Genomic DNA, 15,970 nt, shown 5'->3' with positions numbered 1-15,970 from the left:
CCTGGGGCCTCAGCCCTGGAGTCTCCGTCAAGCAACACCCAGCCCTTAGTGAGGGTGCTGGCCAAGGAGGCCTTCCCAGTGTGGCTACTGCCACTTCCCCAGGGGCTTTCCCAATTGGTGGTCCCCGTCCTGGCCTGGCCACAGCTCAGCCTCACAGCACGGCTGTAGGATGAGCCACCAGAGTCCTTCATAAACCCAGCGGGTTTGCGTGAGGCTGCACAGGAAGGCGACACTGGTCTGGGCTGCTGCTGGCAGAGACCATCACCCTAACCCCAGTCAGCTCCAGAGTCACACTCGTCAGCACCAGGTCTTGAACCTATGACTCAACCTCTGCTTTAGAGAGGATCAGGTTGATGTTGCCCTTATGTACTTACTGCAGTGTCTGGAGCGTGGTAAATGGGTTTTCAGTGCCAGCTGTGGAGGTGGCAGCAGCAGGGCAGCCATGGCAATGTAGACACTGACCTTGACTGTGGGTTCTCAGAGGGCGTGAGGCCAGGCCAGGACAGCCATGAGCAGGAGACCTGGGGTGACGGACTCCCAGAGCTGGCACAGCAGGGGAGGGTTCTTGGATCCTGGCAGGCTTTGGCTTTCCTGGTCGGAGTTCAAGTACTGGGGGTCAAGGTGAAGTCTGGGAAGGCATCCTGAGCAGTCCCAAGTGGGCCTGATGTAACTTTGGTGGGAGGGCAGGGTGGTGGTGTCAGCAGGCAGGGTGAGCGGGTGTGTGAAGACAGGTGGCAGCCCAGGAAGAGCAGTGCTTCCACACTTTGAGGCAGAACATGGTGGCACCTTTCTTTGCAGGAGCGGCTAAGCAGGAAAGTTGTTCCACTGTAGCTGGAGGTCCTGGGCTGGGCCTAGTGCTCATTTAGTCCTGGGACGGGGGTCAGGGGAGACAGTAGACCAGGGGCCAGACAGGGTCGAGTATTGAGTCCAAGCCATGCTGTGACATCTGCCTTCCCCTGGGAGGACCTGTCATATAGCAGCTCTCAGGGGTCTGGCTGTAGGGTCCTGCCCTGGGCGGAGGCAGACAGCATCGCCTCTGGCTCAGATGACAGCCAGTTCTCTGCACTTTGGCACTTGTCCATGGGGGCTCCTTTAGGGGACTTGCCTTCTTCCTCCCCTGTTATCCTCACACTTTTCTCTCCACTTCTTCCCTTTCCCACATTTCCAACATAGGAGGATCCAAAGTGGGAATTCCCTCGGAAGAACTTGGTTCTTGGAAAAACTCTAGGAGAAGGTGAATTTGGAAAAGTGGTCAAGGCGACGGCCTTCCGTCTGAAAGGCAGAGCAGGGTACACCACGGTGGCTGTGAAGATGCTGAAAGGTACCTGGAGGCACAGGCATAGCACATCTGGGGGAGTCTCCGGAGTTGGGGGGGTGAGGCCCGTCTTGCCAGCATGGGACCTCCCAAAGAAGCCCCATTGCTGTTCTAGAGAGGCTGCAGTTGGGGAACCCCTACCACAGGCACATGGGCCACATGGGCCTACAGAAGCTGAGTGAGGACTTTGCTCTCCCTGGAAGGCTCTAGAGGTGCTGCTGTGCCAGTGCCACTCAAGTTCTAATCTCTAAACATTCAAAAAGCCTTTTGGTTTTAAGCTGAGAGCTGTCCTCACTCCAGTCTTTCCCATTCATTGTCTCCTGGGGTCCTGGTGAAGAGACCATCAGTAAGGACTGGCCCTCAATCTCAGGAGACCCCGACAGGCCTATCTCGCCTTCATGCCCAGTCATGCCACAAGTTTGGCTCTTGATGGGCACATGCACTTGCCCACAGAGGCGTGCATGTTTGAGGCTGGTGACTGCACTGGGCCACCCTCTCTTCTGTGGCCAGACCCCAGCCCTGTGGACAGCCAGGCTGCATGGTGGTGAGGGACAGTGGTTGGTGTACACGAGAATTCTTTGCAGCACTTGGGGGCTGCCCAGCACAGGGTGCTTTCACACTCCTACCCAGCCCCTCAGACTGGGTTCACCTCCAAGCCAGTAAAACCCCAGACTCTCCAGGGGCACAGGAAAACCATTGGATTTTCGGTGCAGCCACACACAGCCCCAGGCCACCCACAGCTGGTCCAAGGGGTCCTGAGGCCCCAACTCCCAGCCATCTTCTCCCTTCCAGACAAGCCTTCAGGAAAGAGGAGGTGGCACAGCACAGCTGGGCAGTGGGACAGCTGACCCGGGAGGGATAACCTAGCCATGTATTCTGACTCTTGGAATACCTGCAGGCCCAGGCACCTGCTGGGCGTTCCAGCACAGCTCTGGCTGCCCTCAGGACACATGTACTGGGCAGGCCACCCCTGGGGTGCCTTGTCCTCTTTCCATCATGCCTCTACAGTCACCCTCTCTGGGGAATCATGCTTTCATTAAGAATAAGCCAGAAGGCGCTAGGCGCGGTGGCTTACGCCTGTAGTCCCAAGACTTTGGGAGGCCAAGGTGGGCAGATCACCAGGTCAGGAGTTCAAGACCAGCCTGACCAATATGGGGAAACCCTATCTCTATTTAAAAAAAAAAAAAAAATGCAAAAATTAGCCGGGTGTGGTGGCGTGTGCCTGTAGTCCTAGTTACTTAGGAGGCTGAGGCAGGAGAATCCCTTGAACCTGGGAGGCAGAGGTTGCAGTGAACCAAAATGGCCCCATTGCACTCCAGCCTGGGCTACAGAGCATGACTCTTTCCCAAAACAAAGAATAAGGCAGAATGTCAGGTGTGCAGTGCACTGGGAACACTGCTTTATCTCGGGTGCTAACATTGGTCCTCTGTGGTAACTGAGGGAATGTGAGCAGCTGCCATGCATGTGTGTTGGATACATCCACAGCATGGGGGACTCCTGGCCTCCAGGCCGGCTGTCTCAGATGGGGACAGGAAATGGGGAGACTGGTCGTGGTGTGTGGGGTCCTCCCTCATGGTTCTCCTCCTTCTCCAGGGCCTCTCCCCACAAGCGGGTATGTGGGTACGTCGGGGAGTCCCCTCACCTTTCCAGAAGGATTAGTGAAGGGGATTTCTGTGGACCACTGTCTTCTAAAGACAGCGACTGCAGAGACATAATGCTACGTACACAGGTGGCCCAGTCCTGGGACATTCTGGGGAAAGATCCTGCCTGTGTGGAAGCTGACTCCTTGGGGTGCTTCTTCCCCAGGGCGGATGTGACCCCTGTTCACTGACCCCAAAGGCTAGGAGAAGCCTCGAGCAGCGTCATCCCTGCAGGCCTCTCTGTCTGAACTTGGGCAAGGTGATGCGGTCTGTCCTGACCCAGTGTGGTCATGGAAGGGGCTTCCAGGAGGGATTGTTTGCAACCTGCTCTGTGCTGCATTTCAGAGAATGCCTCCCCAAGTGAGCTGCGAGACCTGCTGTCAGAGTTCAACCTCCTGAAGCAGGTCAACCACCCACATGTCATCAAACTGTATGGGGCCTGCAGCCAGGACGGTAAGGCCAGCTATAGGGTGGGATGGGCAGCCCTGTACCCAGCCTGGGAGCTCGAGGCAGCCCTCTTCTCCCTCTTTCTCCCTTGTCTGGCTGCTCCTGCCCTGTTTCCTGTTCTCCCTCTTCCTGGAAGCCTGGCTCAGGCCCCAGCCTGGAGCTTGTGTCTAGCTGAGTCCACCGACTAAGGGAGCACTTTCCATCAGAGGAGCCCAGTGCTAGCGGCACTCCCTGAGCTTGCAGGGCTGCTCAGAGGTCTCTGCTGTAACATCCCAGGTGTCCTCACCCAGTTCCAGGCTGGGCCTGTGGGGCAGGAAGCTCTAGGAATAGACAGTCCATCCTGGGTACTCGGGTACCCTGAGTACCACAGGGCACTGACCCCCAATCCCACCCTGCATGGCAGGAGCATTATTACCATTTCTCAGATAAAGACCCAGGAGACTGCCCTGGTTTATTGGTTTTCCAAACCACTGTGTGTTCAGGGGCTTTCTGGCCTGTGTGTGAGAGGTATAAGGAAACACCGGGAGCGTGCAGTAGGCACTCCTGTCGGCACCAGCAGGGTTGGGGGCTAGTCCCTGGGGCAGGACAGGCGTGAACAGGGAGCAGGCTGCGTGCAGAGCCCAGGGCCAGGGAGGAACCCTTGCATTTGCGCAGACCTCTGCCTCCATCAGCACGTACCATCAGCACCCTCTACGTGCTGATGGAGGCAGAGGCCTGCGCAAATGCAGCGTGGGCAGCACCTGCCTACACTGGGGCAGGACCCAGGAGGCAAAAAGGCATGGGGTCCTAGCGGCAGGGAGAGGGTGCCTCCCAGGGCAGTGTGGCCTGCCTCAGGCACCTCGTGAAAGAGGCGCCCACATAAGCAGCGGGAGGCAGAGAGCAAGTGGTTCAAGAGGGAGCTGGGACTTCAAGGTCTGTGCGCTCCACGGAGCCGCAGCGGTGCTGCCCCAGGCAAGGCCCGGCCTGGGGGCCCTGGGGCTTCCCGCCTCTCCCTCCTGGAAAACCGGATCTGCTTGACCCGCATGCCCAGGGCCCCCTCTCTCCGCCCCCAGGCCCGCTCCTCCTCATCGTGGAGTACGCCAAGTACGGCTCCCTTCGAGGCTTCCTCCGTGAGAGCCGAAAGGTGGGGCCCGGCTACGTGGGCAGCGGAGGCAGCCGCAACTCCAGCTCCCTGGACCACCCGGACGAGCGGGCCCTCACCATGGGCGACCTCATCTCGTTTGCCTGGCAGATCTCACGGGGGATGCAGTACCTGGCCGAGATGAAGGTGCATGCGCACGGCTGTGCACCCAGCCGGCCCCTCCCTCGGCCGGGCCGCACCCTGACCCACCACACCCCCGCCACCCACAACCTGGCCTGCCACACCCCCACCATGCCACGCTCTAGCCTGCCACGCCCCTGCCATGCCACACCCCCGGCCCAGGTCAGCCGTTCCCCGGGCCACACCCCGCCCCTCTGCTGGTCTCACCTGGCCAGCCGACCGCTGCCGCGCTGAGGGCTCGCACTGTTTTTCCTCGCAGCTCGTCCATCGGGACTTGGCAGCCAGAAACATCCTGGTAGCTGAGGGGCGGAAGATGAAGATTTCTGATTTCGGGCTGTCCCGAGATGTTTACGAAGAGGACTCTTACGTGAAGAGGAGCAAGGTGCCCAGTCCCGGGGGTGAGGCAGGGCTCCCGGGGATCCCAGGTGCACCACGGGGCGGGCAGCGCCCTTGAGACGCCTAGGAAAGATACCGCAGATTTGTGGAGCACTAAGCCTTTTCTAGCCCTCACCCCAAATCCTTCTGACCCTGGGTCCCCAGGGACCCAGCATCTGTCTGGTCCTTTTCTGGGGCCTCGAGGGGACCCCTCCCCTGCAGCACACTGACGCGACGCCCTCACCAGGCTTTTCAGAGGCCACTTCATGCTACGGAAGTTATAGTCCTCTTCTGCACAGTCCCTTTGGCTTCTGTAGAATGAAGGTTGCCATTCCAGTGTGACCATAGCTCTTTCCTCAAAGAAGGGTGGAATGAAAGCAGGAGCATGGCAGTCATTGTTTGCAAAAAGGAATGAACTGCTTTACGAGACAGGCTTGTTCGAAGGGGCCTTGGATGCTTGGCTGGGTTTGGAGGCATAGGAGCTCCCTGGACAGGATCCACAAATGCCACCCAGCTTTGTCCAAGTCTATGAAACAGGCAGTGGTCACTCTTCTGGGGCCATCTGGTTCCCCACTGTGGTCCTATTCCCGGGACAACTGCCTTGGCCCTTTTAGTTTTTCCACCCGTGTCAGCCCCTCTCCTGCAGCCTCCCAGTGGCAGCCCAGGCAGGGCAAGTTCAGGGGGCTACTCAAAGGCCATGCAACCTAGACGTTCAGAGCAGACCCTGCTCTAAACAGAATTAAAAAACACATACACAAAAGGCAACTTCCTATGATTCAGCTTTGCTCTGAGGGCTGTGGAGAAGCCAGGGGCTGTGAGCTGTTCCGTTTCTTTTGGGGTTTCCCTTGTGACAGCAGATCTCAGAACTGCTATGGGGGAAGTGGTTGGGGCTGGCCCCTGCCCTGTGGAGGATGTGGACAGAGCCTTCCTGTTGATGCACTGGTCCTACAGGGAGAGACGCTGAAGGCATTCCTGCATAAGGTGTGCAGGCTGCACTGTCACACACTGCTACCAAGACAGCCACACTGCACTAAGGACATAAATCCCTAATGTGTTTAAGTAGAAGTGACAGTAATGTTGTGTTACACCCAAGGCACACATTTTAAAATTGGACTTGCACCTTCAGGCTTGTCTATGGAGAAGCTGTTTTTCTAGTCACCCTGAAAAGGATTTGTTATGTCAGACCCCAGCACTGCTGAGGGATGTGGGGGGCCAGGGGCACTCATTCAGAGATACTAAAAGCACCCTACAGTACAATTCGAAAGGAAAAACAGCCTCCCCCAAGGCATACAGACAAATCCCTTCCCTCAAGGCTTCTTTGGTGGTAGCTGCTGGCAAACTGCCCAACATGGAAATGCTAGATGTTGGTTTCCCTAATACATTGGCCCTCAGAACCCCAAGAGAGATCTTGCTGGAGGAGCTCCAGGCCCACAAGTAGGGAAGCACTGCTCTGTACCACCAGCAGGCCTGTGGCATGTTACAAGCTGGCCCTGTGTGGCTGTGGGCGGACAACTGACTCCCACCCACATCTCAGCAATGCTCAAGGAGGTTCAGGCTGGAGTTCCGGCTCCTTCAAAGCTGTATGTGGCCAGCTATGTGCCCAGGAGTGTCTACAGCACTCCTCTGGTTGCTGAAAGCTCAGGGACACAGCCTGGCCTTCTCCTTCACCCCAGCTTCCTAAAGCATCAGAGTAACTTCAATGTCTTTCTTTCATCCCCTCTTTAGGGTCGGATTCCAGTTAAATGGATGGCAATTGAGTCCCTTTTTGATCATATTTACACCACCCAAAGTGATGTGTAAGTGTGGGTGTTGCCTTCCTGGAGCGAGGGTTACAGAAACACTTTTATACGCGTAGTGGGGCCACAATGCCCATCAGTGAAGCTTAGACATGGAATTGCACTGGCCCCAAGCACCTGTCTGCAGTGCCAGCCCTCCAGGTATTCATGAGGCAAATGGCCAGACCAGGCCGGGCTACGGTTCTGAAAGCCCCAGTGGAGCATGAGAGCATAGCAGGTGGCCAAAAACCCATCCTCCCCTCCCCTTGCCAGCTCCATGCCTCAGTCTGAGTCCCTTGGTGACTCACAGGCCTAGCCCAGCAGTTACCCACCTGTGGTCCTGAGCAGGGCTTTGGGCTCAGGCAGGGTGCCCAGTGACTTGTCCCCACTCACAAGTGGAGCTCGGGGACTCCACCTGAAGATGGCCTTGTGTGGTTGGTGTGCCCCAAACTGCTCAAAAGTGGAAGCCAAAAACTCATTCTTCCAGGTCAAATGACAAGACCTGATTGCTTTTAAAACATGAGATTCTTCCCTCTAAAGTGTTCTACAATCAGCAGACATGTGCAACTTTTTGTTTTTGTTTTTCGTGCTTTTTTTTTTTTTGAGACAAGGTCTCACTGTGTCACCCAGGCTGGAGTACAGTGGCGCAATCCTGGCTCACCGCAACCTCAGCCTCCTGGGTTCAAGCGATTCCCATGCCTTAGCCTTCTGAGTAGCTGGGATTACTGGCCTATACCACCACGCCCGGCTAATGTTTCTGTATTTTTAGTAGGGACAGCATTTCACCATGTTGGCCAGGCTAGTCTCGAACTACTGACCTAAAATGATCTGCCCATCTCTGCCTCCCAAAGTGTTGGGATTATAGGCATGAGCCACTGCGCACGGCCCACATGCGCATCTAGAATACTGTGCACTGTGAATAAGCAATTGGACAACAGCTTTCCCATTACATAAGCTAACTGTAGGATAGTTAGAAAAGGCAGAGAAAAGCATAAAGAAGCGACTGAACGTCACTGGACCACACCACCCAGTGGCCTCTGCTGGCCCTCTGGTGTGCTCTGTGGTGTGCACATCTATGCTTTTTATTGCCCTAAATGGGCTCATGTGATGCTGTTTTGTGATATGGTTTTGTTCTCATTGCACAGTAAGTTTTCCTTCACAGTTAAATTTTTTCTATAGAAAAAATTTTCTATAGAAAGATGCTATAGCATTTTTTTCTTCTAAGATTTTATGAAAATTTCCAAGCACTTAGAAATGGTGAAAGAACTATACAAGGCACTCTGAGTCTGGTGGTTTGCGTTCTCACCTCTTTAAGTGACAAACCTCATGTTCCCCTTGTGGGTGTGGCTGCTCTGATGGGAATGGCTTGGGCAGGAACTTCAGCATCATGGAGTAGGGGCCAGGCAGGCAGGCAGCCCTTCCCTACCTCCATGCTACATCCATCTGTGCAGCCAGATCCAGGCTGACCTCTGTGAGCATCTGTGCTTGGGGCCGACAGAGTCAGCAAGTGCTTGGTGATGGGGATGGACATCTGGGCCCCCCAGAGGGTGCTGTAAGGGCCAGGTAGAGCCATTCACTGGTCCGCTTGTGCTCTGCAGGTGGTCTTTTGGTGTCCTGCTATGGGAGATCGTGACCCTTGGGGGCAACCCCTATCCTGGGATTCCTCCTGAGCGGCTCTTCAACCTTCTGAAGACCGGCCACCGGATGGAGAGGCCAGACAACTGCAGCGAGGAGATGTGAGCAGGGATGGGCTTTGGCCCAGCCTCACTTGGGAAGGGAGGGGACACCTGTGCGCATTCTGTCCTCATCCAGAGCAGCCCCAGGAGAAGCCAGGAGAAGTGGGCAGTGGGGAGTGGGCAGGGCAGAGGTTAGAAAGCCATTCTTGGGTGTGGCAATAAATACTGGGGTTCCTACCCCACTGGGTGCTGGGGGGCTTCCTAGCGGGTCTTATAAAAATGAGTGGGAGCAGGGGCTGGTGCAGTACAAACTCAAGGGCTGAGAGCTGTCCCAGCAAGACACTTGGGGAGGAGCTGGTAATTCAGAATGGCCCAGGGGGGATGTGTTGAGGGGTGCCTGAGTGGAGGTGCAGAGGCAGGCATGGACAGCCTGGACTGCAACCTGAGAGGTTGAAGCCTTTACACTGGCAGGGGGACTTTGGGGGAGATGGTCTTAGAAACCAGGCTGAGAACAGATGAGAAAGGGCTGCCCAGAGGCAGAGATGCATGGTCCATGCATCCCACAGTGTGTGCGCCTGGCTGGGGCGTGGAAGGGGCATACTGGGCCGAGAAGCCAGGCATCGCCTCCTTGGGCCCCCGGCTGGCAGCCAACTGGAGCACTGTGGTGTGCCTGGGCACCCAGGGAAGCAAGGGCAGTGCAGGACAGACGTGTGATTGCCAAAGGTTCTTGTTTGTCTGTCTCCACACCTAAAAGCCCTCAGTCAATTCATCGTTCTTGAGAGTTTTAAGGACTGGCACTTCTCATTTAGCCGCCAGAGCAAGCATACTATCCAGTGAGCTGTTTACCAGTGTTTATGCAAGGGAAGTAAAAATGAATCTCCCTTGGAGGGAAGGGAAGCCTACAGAGTTATGGACCACAGCTCTGAGCACCCTGAGCACAGTGACACACAGGCCAGGATCCTACAGACAGGCCAGGTCTGGGTCCCAGTGAGGCTCAGAGAAGTCACAGTTTCACAATGCAGAAACAGCTTTGGGATTGGAGACAGAGCACACTGGGACCAGGGCACAGGGCAGGGTGTGGTGACTGTGGTGAGCTGTCTTTTCAAGATCTGGCCTTGCTTGGGTCATATTGGCCTGTCTGCTCTTCCCACCAGGTACCGCCTGATGCTGCAGTGCTGGAAGCAGGAGCCAGACAAAAGGCCAGTGTTTGCAGACATCAGCAAAGACCTGGAGAAGATGATGGTTAAGAGCAGAGTGAGTGCCTGCGGCCAATTCCCACAAGCTGAAAGTGGCAGGGGGAGACTCCAGCCTTATCCCAGGGCAGTGATTTTCACCCTCGGATTTCCCAATGTGGGGCCACAGTGGGATTGTGGAGAGAGAGACAATCATGCTCTCCCATGTATGCATAGAGCCGACTGAACGCTTCTCAGGCCAGACCCCTTGGGCTTCTTTTCAAGTCATGAAGAAACCAAGATTCTTAACACTTAGGAAGAGTTCTCTACAGACAAGCATGGGAAGAAAATATTCCAAAGCCAAAGAAAATAGTTTTCTACAATGGAACACAAGAAAGTAGAGTTGAAGCAAGTGTCCAAAATTCAGATGCTCAGGGGGGTCCAGCTGGGGTAGGGCAGTGAGTAGGGAGCAGTGGAGACTGTGGCAAACAGCCACCCCCTTCCAAAGGGTTCCTTGCTGGAGCACCTGTGGCCTGTAGGAAGAGGAGCCAGGAATGGTCCAGGTCTTCTGAAGTTTACAAGATTTGTGTTGTCTCCCAGTTTTTATTGTTAACAATTCATTAAAATTCCCCAGAGCCAAACTTAGACCAAACAAAGCATATCAGCCGTGTGGCCAGAGTCAACCTGCATGCCTGGAAGTGTATACAGTTCCTGAAGTTTGCACACATTTTCAGCCAGTATTCATCAGGCAGCTGCTAGGACCCATACTGTCTCGGAGGCTAGGAATGCAAATAAACAAGACCAGCAAAGCCCTACCCTCACGGGGTTTATACACAGTCCTTGTCTTAACATTGGCACATTTACTGAGTTGTCACTTCTTCACAGGACCTAGGCCCCCTGTAGCAAAACTTCACATCACTGTCTCGCTTAATGAGAACTCCCAAGTCCTGCGAATGCAGGGTTGTTCTAAACAGAAGTGATCACTGGTGCTGGCCTTCCTAGAACAGTGCTGAGAAACAGCCAGGAAAACACTGGGCCTCTCTGTGCACATTCAAGCTGGGCAGTGAAAGGAGCAGGCACGAGTGGCCCCTCATGCTGGGGAGCCCATGCCTGTAGCAGCGTCCTATGCACCCTGACAGTGGTGTCGGATTTCAGATTTCTCAGCCCTGATGTGATGTTCTAGATGGCAGGGTTCCTTGGGGAAAGCTGAAAAGCATTCTGCATGCTAGGGCTCTGTCCTGGCATGTGACTGCAGCGGGCTCCCCTAGAGCCCAAGGGTTTGTCAGCAGGCTGGTTCCCTGGCGCCTGTCTCTGGGGCAGGCAGGATATGGCTGGATGTGGTGTCCCCCTTAGGGCTGCACTCCAGGTCCTGGAGATAGAATGCTGAGGGAGCACATTTCTGTCCCCAGGGAGATGACTTTCTAGGGGAAGAGACAGAATAGACAACACCTAAGGGGAGCGATGCCCTCAGAGCAGGACCAGGCCAGGCAGGAGTCCTGGGAGCTCAGCACAGCCTGGCCCTGGTTTCTCGGGGACATAGCCAGAGCCTCTGCCCTGAGGGCAGTGGGGGGCCTGAGTTGTGTCAGGTTGTTACCCATGGCCTGGGGTGACCAGCCGTCTCTCTCTTCCAGGACTACTTGGACCTTGCAGCGTCCACTCCATCCGACTCCCTGCTTTATGATGATGGCCTCTCAGAGGAGGAGACGCCCCTGGTGGACTGTAATAATGCCCCCCTCCCTCGAGCCCTCCCTTCCACATGGATTGAAAACAAACTCTATGGTAGAATTTCCCATGCATTTACTAGATTCTAGCACCGCTGTCCCTTCTGCACTATCTTTCCTCTCTGTGATGCTTTTTAAAAATGTTTCTGGTCTGAACTAAACTAAAGTCTGCTCTGAACCTTTTTATTTGTAAATGTCCGACTTTGCATCGTTTACATTCAGGCATTTCTGCAACTATGTTTTTCTAAAAGGATGTGAAAATAAGTGTAATTACCATACTTCCCAGCAATTTAGGATGGTAGAGGAGAAAACAGATCAGGGCGGAACTCTCAGGGGAGACCAAGAACAGGCGGAATAAGGCATTTCTGGGGTGGGAATCAAGTCGTAGTACTTCTAGTTTAACTACATGGATGAATTTATCAATCTGGGGAGGTATTCAATTGAGAAAGGAGCTGCCAGCATCACCCAGCCTGTGCTGCGACCACAGCCAGGCTGCCCCAGATCCCTCCTGGGCAGGCAGGTGCCCCTCAGAGGCCACCTGGAGCTGGCGAGCAGAGGCTGGCCAAGCCTCGGCCCCAGTCCCAGCCGCATGTCCTCTGTCGGGGCAGCAGGCGACAGGAGCCAATGGGCGCTGGGAGGACACACCTCGACTGCTGTTTTCACATCCTTTGCCTTACCCACCGTCAGGATGGTTGTCATTTATGAAGTCAGTGCTAAAAGCCGGAGCAGTTGCTTTTTGAAAGAACATAGTCTGTGGTGCTGTGGTCTTGCAATGGACAGTAAATATGGTTCTTGCCAAAACTCCTCCTTTTGTCATCGATTAAATACTTGATTTTTTTTTCTGTTTCCTAACTTCATCATTGATTGTTTGAAATCTTGGAGTTTCAAGCATTTTTTGAAGCTGAGACGGTTCCTTTTGCATGCCTCCTGACTCACTGACTCCTCGCTGTCTTTACGTCTAGTGCCACACTCCATTTGTGCTGATGATGCTATGGGGCTGGCCTGCGTGCGCCCTCGATTTGGAAGGTTCTCTCCTCCATTGTAGGCTTGGACAACAGACAAGTGCCTCCTTTATTTTAGAGAACGTTTTATAGAACGTTCCTGCTGCAGTAAGCCATTGAGTGCAGCAGTGTGCTGTTGCCCTACACTGCCTTAGAAAAAGAGTTAAACAGTTCGAGAAATATACATCAGATTTGAGAGTCTCAAGCTCATAAAAGCCAAAATTGGTAGTGTCTGTAAAGTTACATTTACCAAGAGAACACATGATATTTCCCCCAACTGTAATAGTGTTTTGGAAACCTGGAGCACAAAACCATTAATGTAATTGGCACAGAAACCACGAGTTTGGTATAAACATCAAAGGGAGTTTTGCCAAGGCCTTACTGTCTGCACATGAAGTTTTGGTTCTTCAGTGCAGAACAAATGATCTGTTTTCATTTTTAGGCATGTCAGACCCGAACTGGCCTGGAGAGAGTCCTGTACCACTCACGAGAGCTGATGGCACTAACACTGGGTTTCCAAGATATGCAAATGATAGTGTATATGCTAACTGGATGCTTTCACCCTCAGCGGCAAAATTAATGGACACGTTTGATAGCTAAAATTTCTTTGTGAAAGGTAATGGACTCACAAGGGGAAGAAATATGCTGAGAACGGAAAGTCTACCGGCCCTTTCTTTGTGAATGTCACATTGGTCAAGCCATGTTCAGTTCCCAGTGGCAGACTCATTTTTGGTAGTTTGTTTTAACTTCCAAGGTGGTTTTACTTCCGACAGCCGGTGATTTTCCCTCCTAGCAGACATGCCACATCGGGTAAGAGCTCTGAGTCTTAGTGGTTAAGCATTCCTTTTTCTTCAGTGCCCAGCAGTGCCCAGTGTTAGTCTGTGTCCATCAGTGACCGCCAAAGTTCTGTGTTCACATATGTGGGTCCACCACTTACTACCTTCTGTATGAAGTTGGACCTGAACTGTTGGATTTTTCTGGTTGCTGCCAAACAAGGCAACCAAAATTTAAACATGAAGCACACACATACAAAATGAAGTAGGAAAAATGCTGGCCCAGATGACCTGTCCTTGTTCAGAATGAGAGCCTGGGGAGGCCTGGGTGGCAGCGTCAAAGCCCCGCCAGGGCTGGAGAGGAAGAGGGGACCAGAAGATGGGCCTGGCTCAGCACTCAAGATCTTGAGAATGATTTTTTTTAATCATGCGACCTTTTCTTAGGAAGACATTTGGTTTTCATCATGATTAAGATGATTCCTAGATTTAGCACAATGGAGAGATTTGATGCCATCTCTACTTATGTGGATGGTGGTATCAGGGAAGTGGGCTCACAAGACACATTTGTCCCCCGGGCCCACCACATCATCCTCACGTGTTGGGTACCAAGAACCACTACCCCTGATGAGTATGAAGAAAGGGGGCTGTTGGAGTCCCAGGACTGCTGACGGCAGAGGATTTGCTGCTGTGAATCCCACCTGCCATCAGCCTGCAGCGCACCCCACAGCCAAGCAGAGCCGAAAGCAGCAGCTCATTTTACCTGTTAGGAGCAGGTGGGGCTTGTACTCACTTTAATTTGAATCTTATCAACTTACCCATAAAGAGACAGGCTAGCTAGCTGTGTTGGAAGCAGTAACAATGACCAAGGACTGCTACACCTCTGATTACAATTCTGATGTGGAAAAGATGGTGTTTGGCTCTTATAGAGCCTGTGTGAAAGGCCCATGGATCAGCTCTTCCTGTTTGTAACTTAATGCTGCTACAAGATGTTTCTGTTTCCTAGATTCTGACCATGACTCATAAGCTTCTTGTCATTCTTCATTGCTTGTTTGTGGTCAGAAATGTTCAACACTCCTCCAGTCTTGTGGGGGCAGCTTTTGGGAAGTCCCAGCAGCTCTTCTGGCTGTGTCAGCACTGTAACTTCACAGAAAAGAGTCGGATTACCAAAACACTGCCTGCTCTTCAGACTTAAAGCACTGATAGGACTTAAAATAGTCTCATTCAAATACTGTATTTTATATAGGCGTTTCACAAAAACAGCAAAATTATGGCATTTTGTGAGGCCAAGGCTTGGATGCGTGTATAATCGAGCCTTATGGTTTATGTGCACACACCCAGAGGGAGAACTTGGAAAACACTTACTGGACACGTAACCTGGCTCTAGTTGGGGCTGTTTTTCAGATACACTGTGGTAAGTTCTTTACAAATATCTATAGACATGGTAAACTTTTGGTTTTCAGATGTGCTTAATGATAGTCTTACTAAATGCAGAAATAAGGATAACCTCTCTCAAATTATTAAAAAAGCCTGTGAACTGCTGCAACAGGTTTGTTCTCAGGAGGGTACGAACTCCAGGTCTAAACAGCTAACCCAATGATGGGAATTTATCCCTAACCAATAACCTAATTGTTTATTCCTGAGTTATAAAGTCCCCATCCTTATTAGCCCTATTAGAATTTTCATACACATATATGCAGAAATTACTAAGTATTAAGTATTACTGAGTATTAAGTAGCAATCTGTCAGTTATTAGAATTTGTAAAATCTATTTATGAAAGGTCATTAAACCAGACCATGTTCATTTTTTTGTAATCAAGGTGACTAAGAAAATCAGTTGTGTAAATAAAATCATGTATCATAAAATGTGTAAACTTTTTTTCTTTTTAACATTCTAGTTGGAAACAATGGATTTCTTGATTTTGTAGTTTCCATACAATATTTAAAACGTCACAAGGAATTCTATCATGATAACCATTGAGGCTTCAATAGTGGTTGAGGACTAGGGGCTCTGGTTTATCTGGCACATTTGCATGTGAATAGGCACATTGATAGAAACTGTGAAAAACTCAACTAACTCCACTGATCAAGGATTTCCTTCCTTCAGGTGTCCATCCCTAGAATAAAGCAGCAGCTAATGTCGAGTTTAGCTCTTCACAGCTCTCTAGCAATTTGCTTGTTGCTGATCTTTTGAAGTTGGCCTTAGAGCGGTGGGAGAGAGAATATAACATGCCGAGTCCTGAGAAAGGCCATTAGAAGTGTGAGGGAAAATGCTGTCCTGAACCAGCACAAAGTCTGACACACTCACTGATTCTGTTTGTCTTTCCTGAGAAATTCTCTGAGCTCCTGCTGGGGTCATGGAACTGGTGGGTCAGTGCGCAAACTGGAGTTGTTGTCAACATCAGTCTCATCTGCAATTGCATCGTGTGTCAGGTGCCGAGGGCCTGTGTCACATGCATACACGTGTACATGCAGGCCTTTGCACACCTCACCCAGTGGTGTACACACAGGCCTTGTGCATGCCTTGCCCAGTGCCCGCCCCAGGCCTATGAGCTTCCACCTTCCAACTGCAGGTGCCTGCGTCTGCTCACGGCTTCCTCCTTCAACCTGGACCGCAGGGGCTGGAAGTGAACGTAATCGCCAGAGCCAGCTGTTTTCTGTAGCCTTTACCTCTGAAAGTAGGAATCTACTCCAAGAAAAGTTAATACTAAAAGCCACCCCTAATGTAGATTCTACATTAGGACTATTTGTGTGTGTGTGTTTGCTGTTTTTTCCCCCTAAAAACACATTTTCTGCCAGCCTTCATGAACGATTCCT

The 15,970-nt window shown here is 52.4% G+C and overlaps 1 protein-coding gene across 1 annotated transcript in view; it reads left to right on the top strand.

Annotated features, from left to right (window-relative positions):
• RET (ret proto-oncogene) overlaps nt 1–15,019 on the top strand; it is a 56,289-nt gene extending 41,270 nt beyond the window's left edge. Inside the window, exons 12-20 of the mRNA XM_017519250.1 lie at nt 1,174–1,321; nt 3,301–3,408; nt 4,455–4,669; nt 4,923–5,045; nt 6,764–6,834; nt 8,412–8,549; nt 9,644–9,743; nt 11,293–11,440; nt 12,826–15,019. Coding sequence (XP_017374739.1) covers nt 1,174–1,321; nt 3,301–3,408; nt 4,455–4,669; nt 4,923–5,045; nt 6,764–6,834; nt 8,412–8,549; nt 9,644–9,743; nt 11,293–11,440; nt 12,826–12,983 — 1,209 coding nt within the window. The 3' untranslated portion in view covers nt 12,984–15,019. The remainder of the gene's footprint in view (nt 1–1,173; nt 1,322–3,300; nt 3,409–4,454; nt 4,670–4,922; nt 5,046–6,763; nt 6,835–8,411; nt 8,550–9,643; nt 9,744–11,292; nt 11,441–12,825) is intronic.
• Nucleotides 15,020–15,970: the final 951 nt, after the last annotated feature.

This window comes from Cebus imitator, unplaced genomic scaffold (genome assembly GCF_001604975.1).
Source record: "Cebus imitator isolate Cc_AM_T3 unplaced genomic scaffold, Cebus_imitator-1.0 Scaffold731, whole genome shotgun sequence".
NCBI lineage: Eukaryota > Metazoa > Chordata > Mammalia > Primates > Cebidae > Cebus > Cebus imitator.
This window is presented reverse-complemented; position numbering and strand designations above follow the sequence as displayed.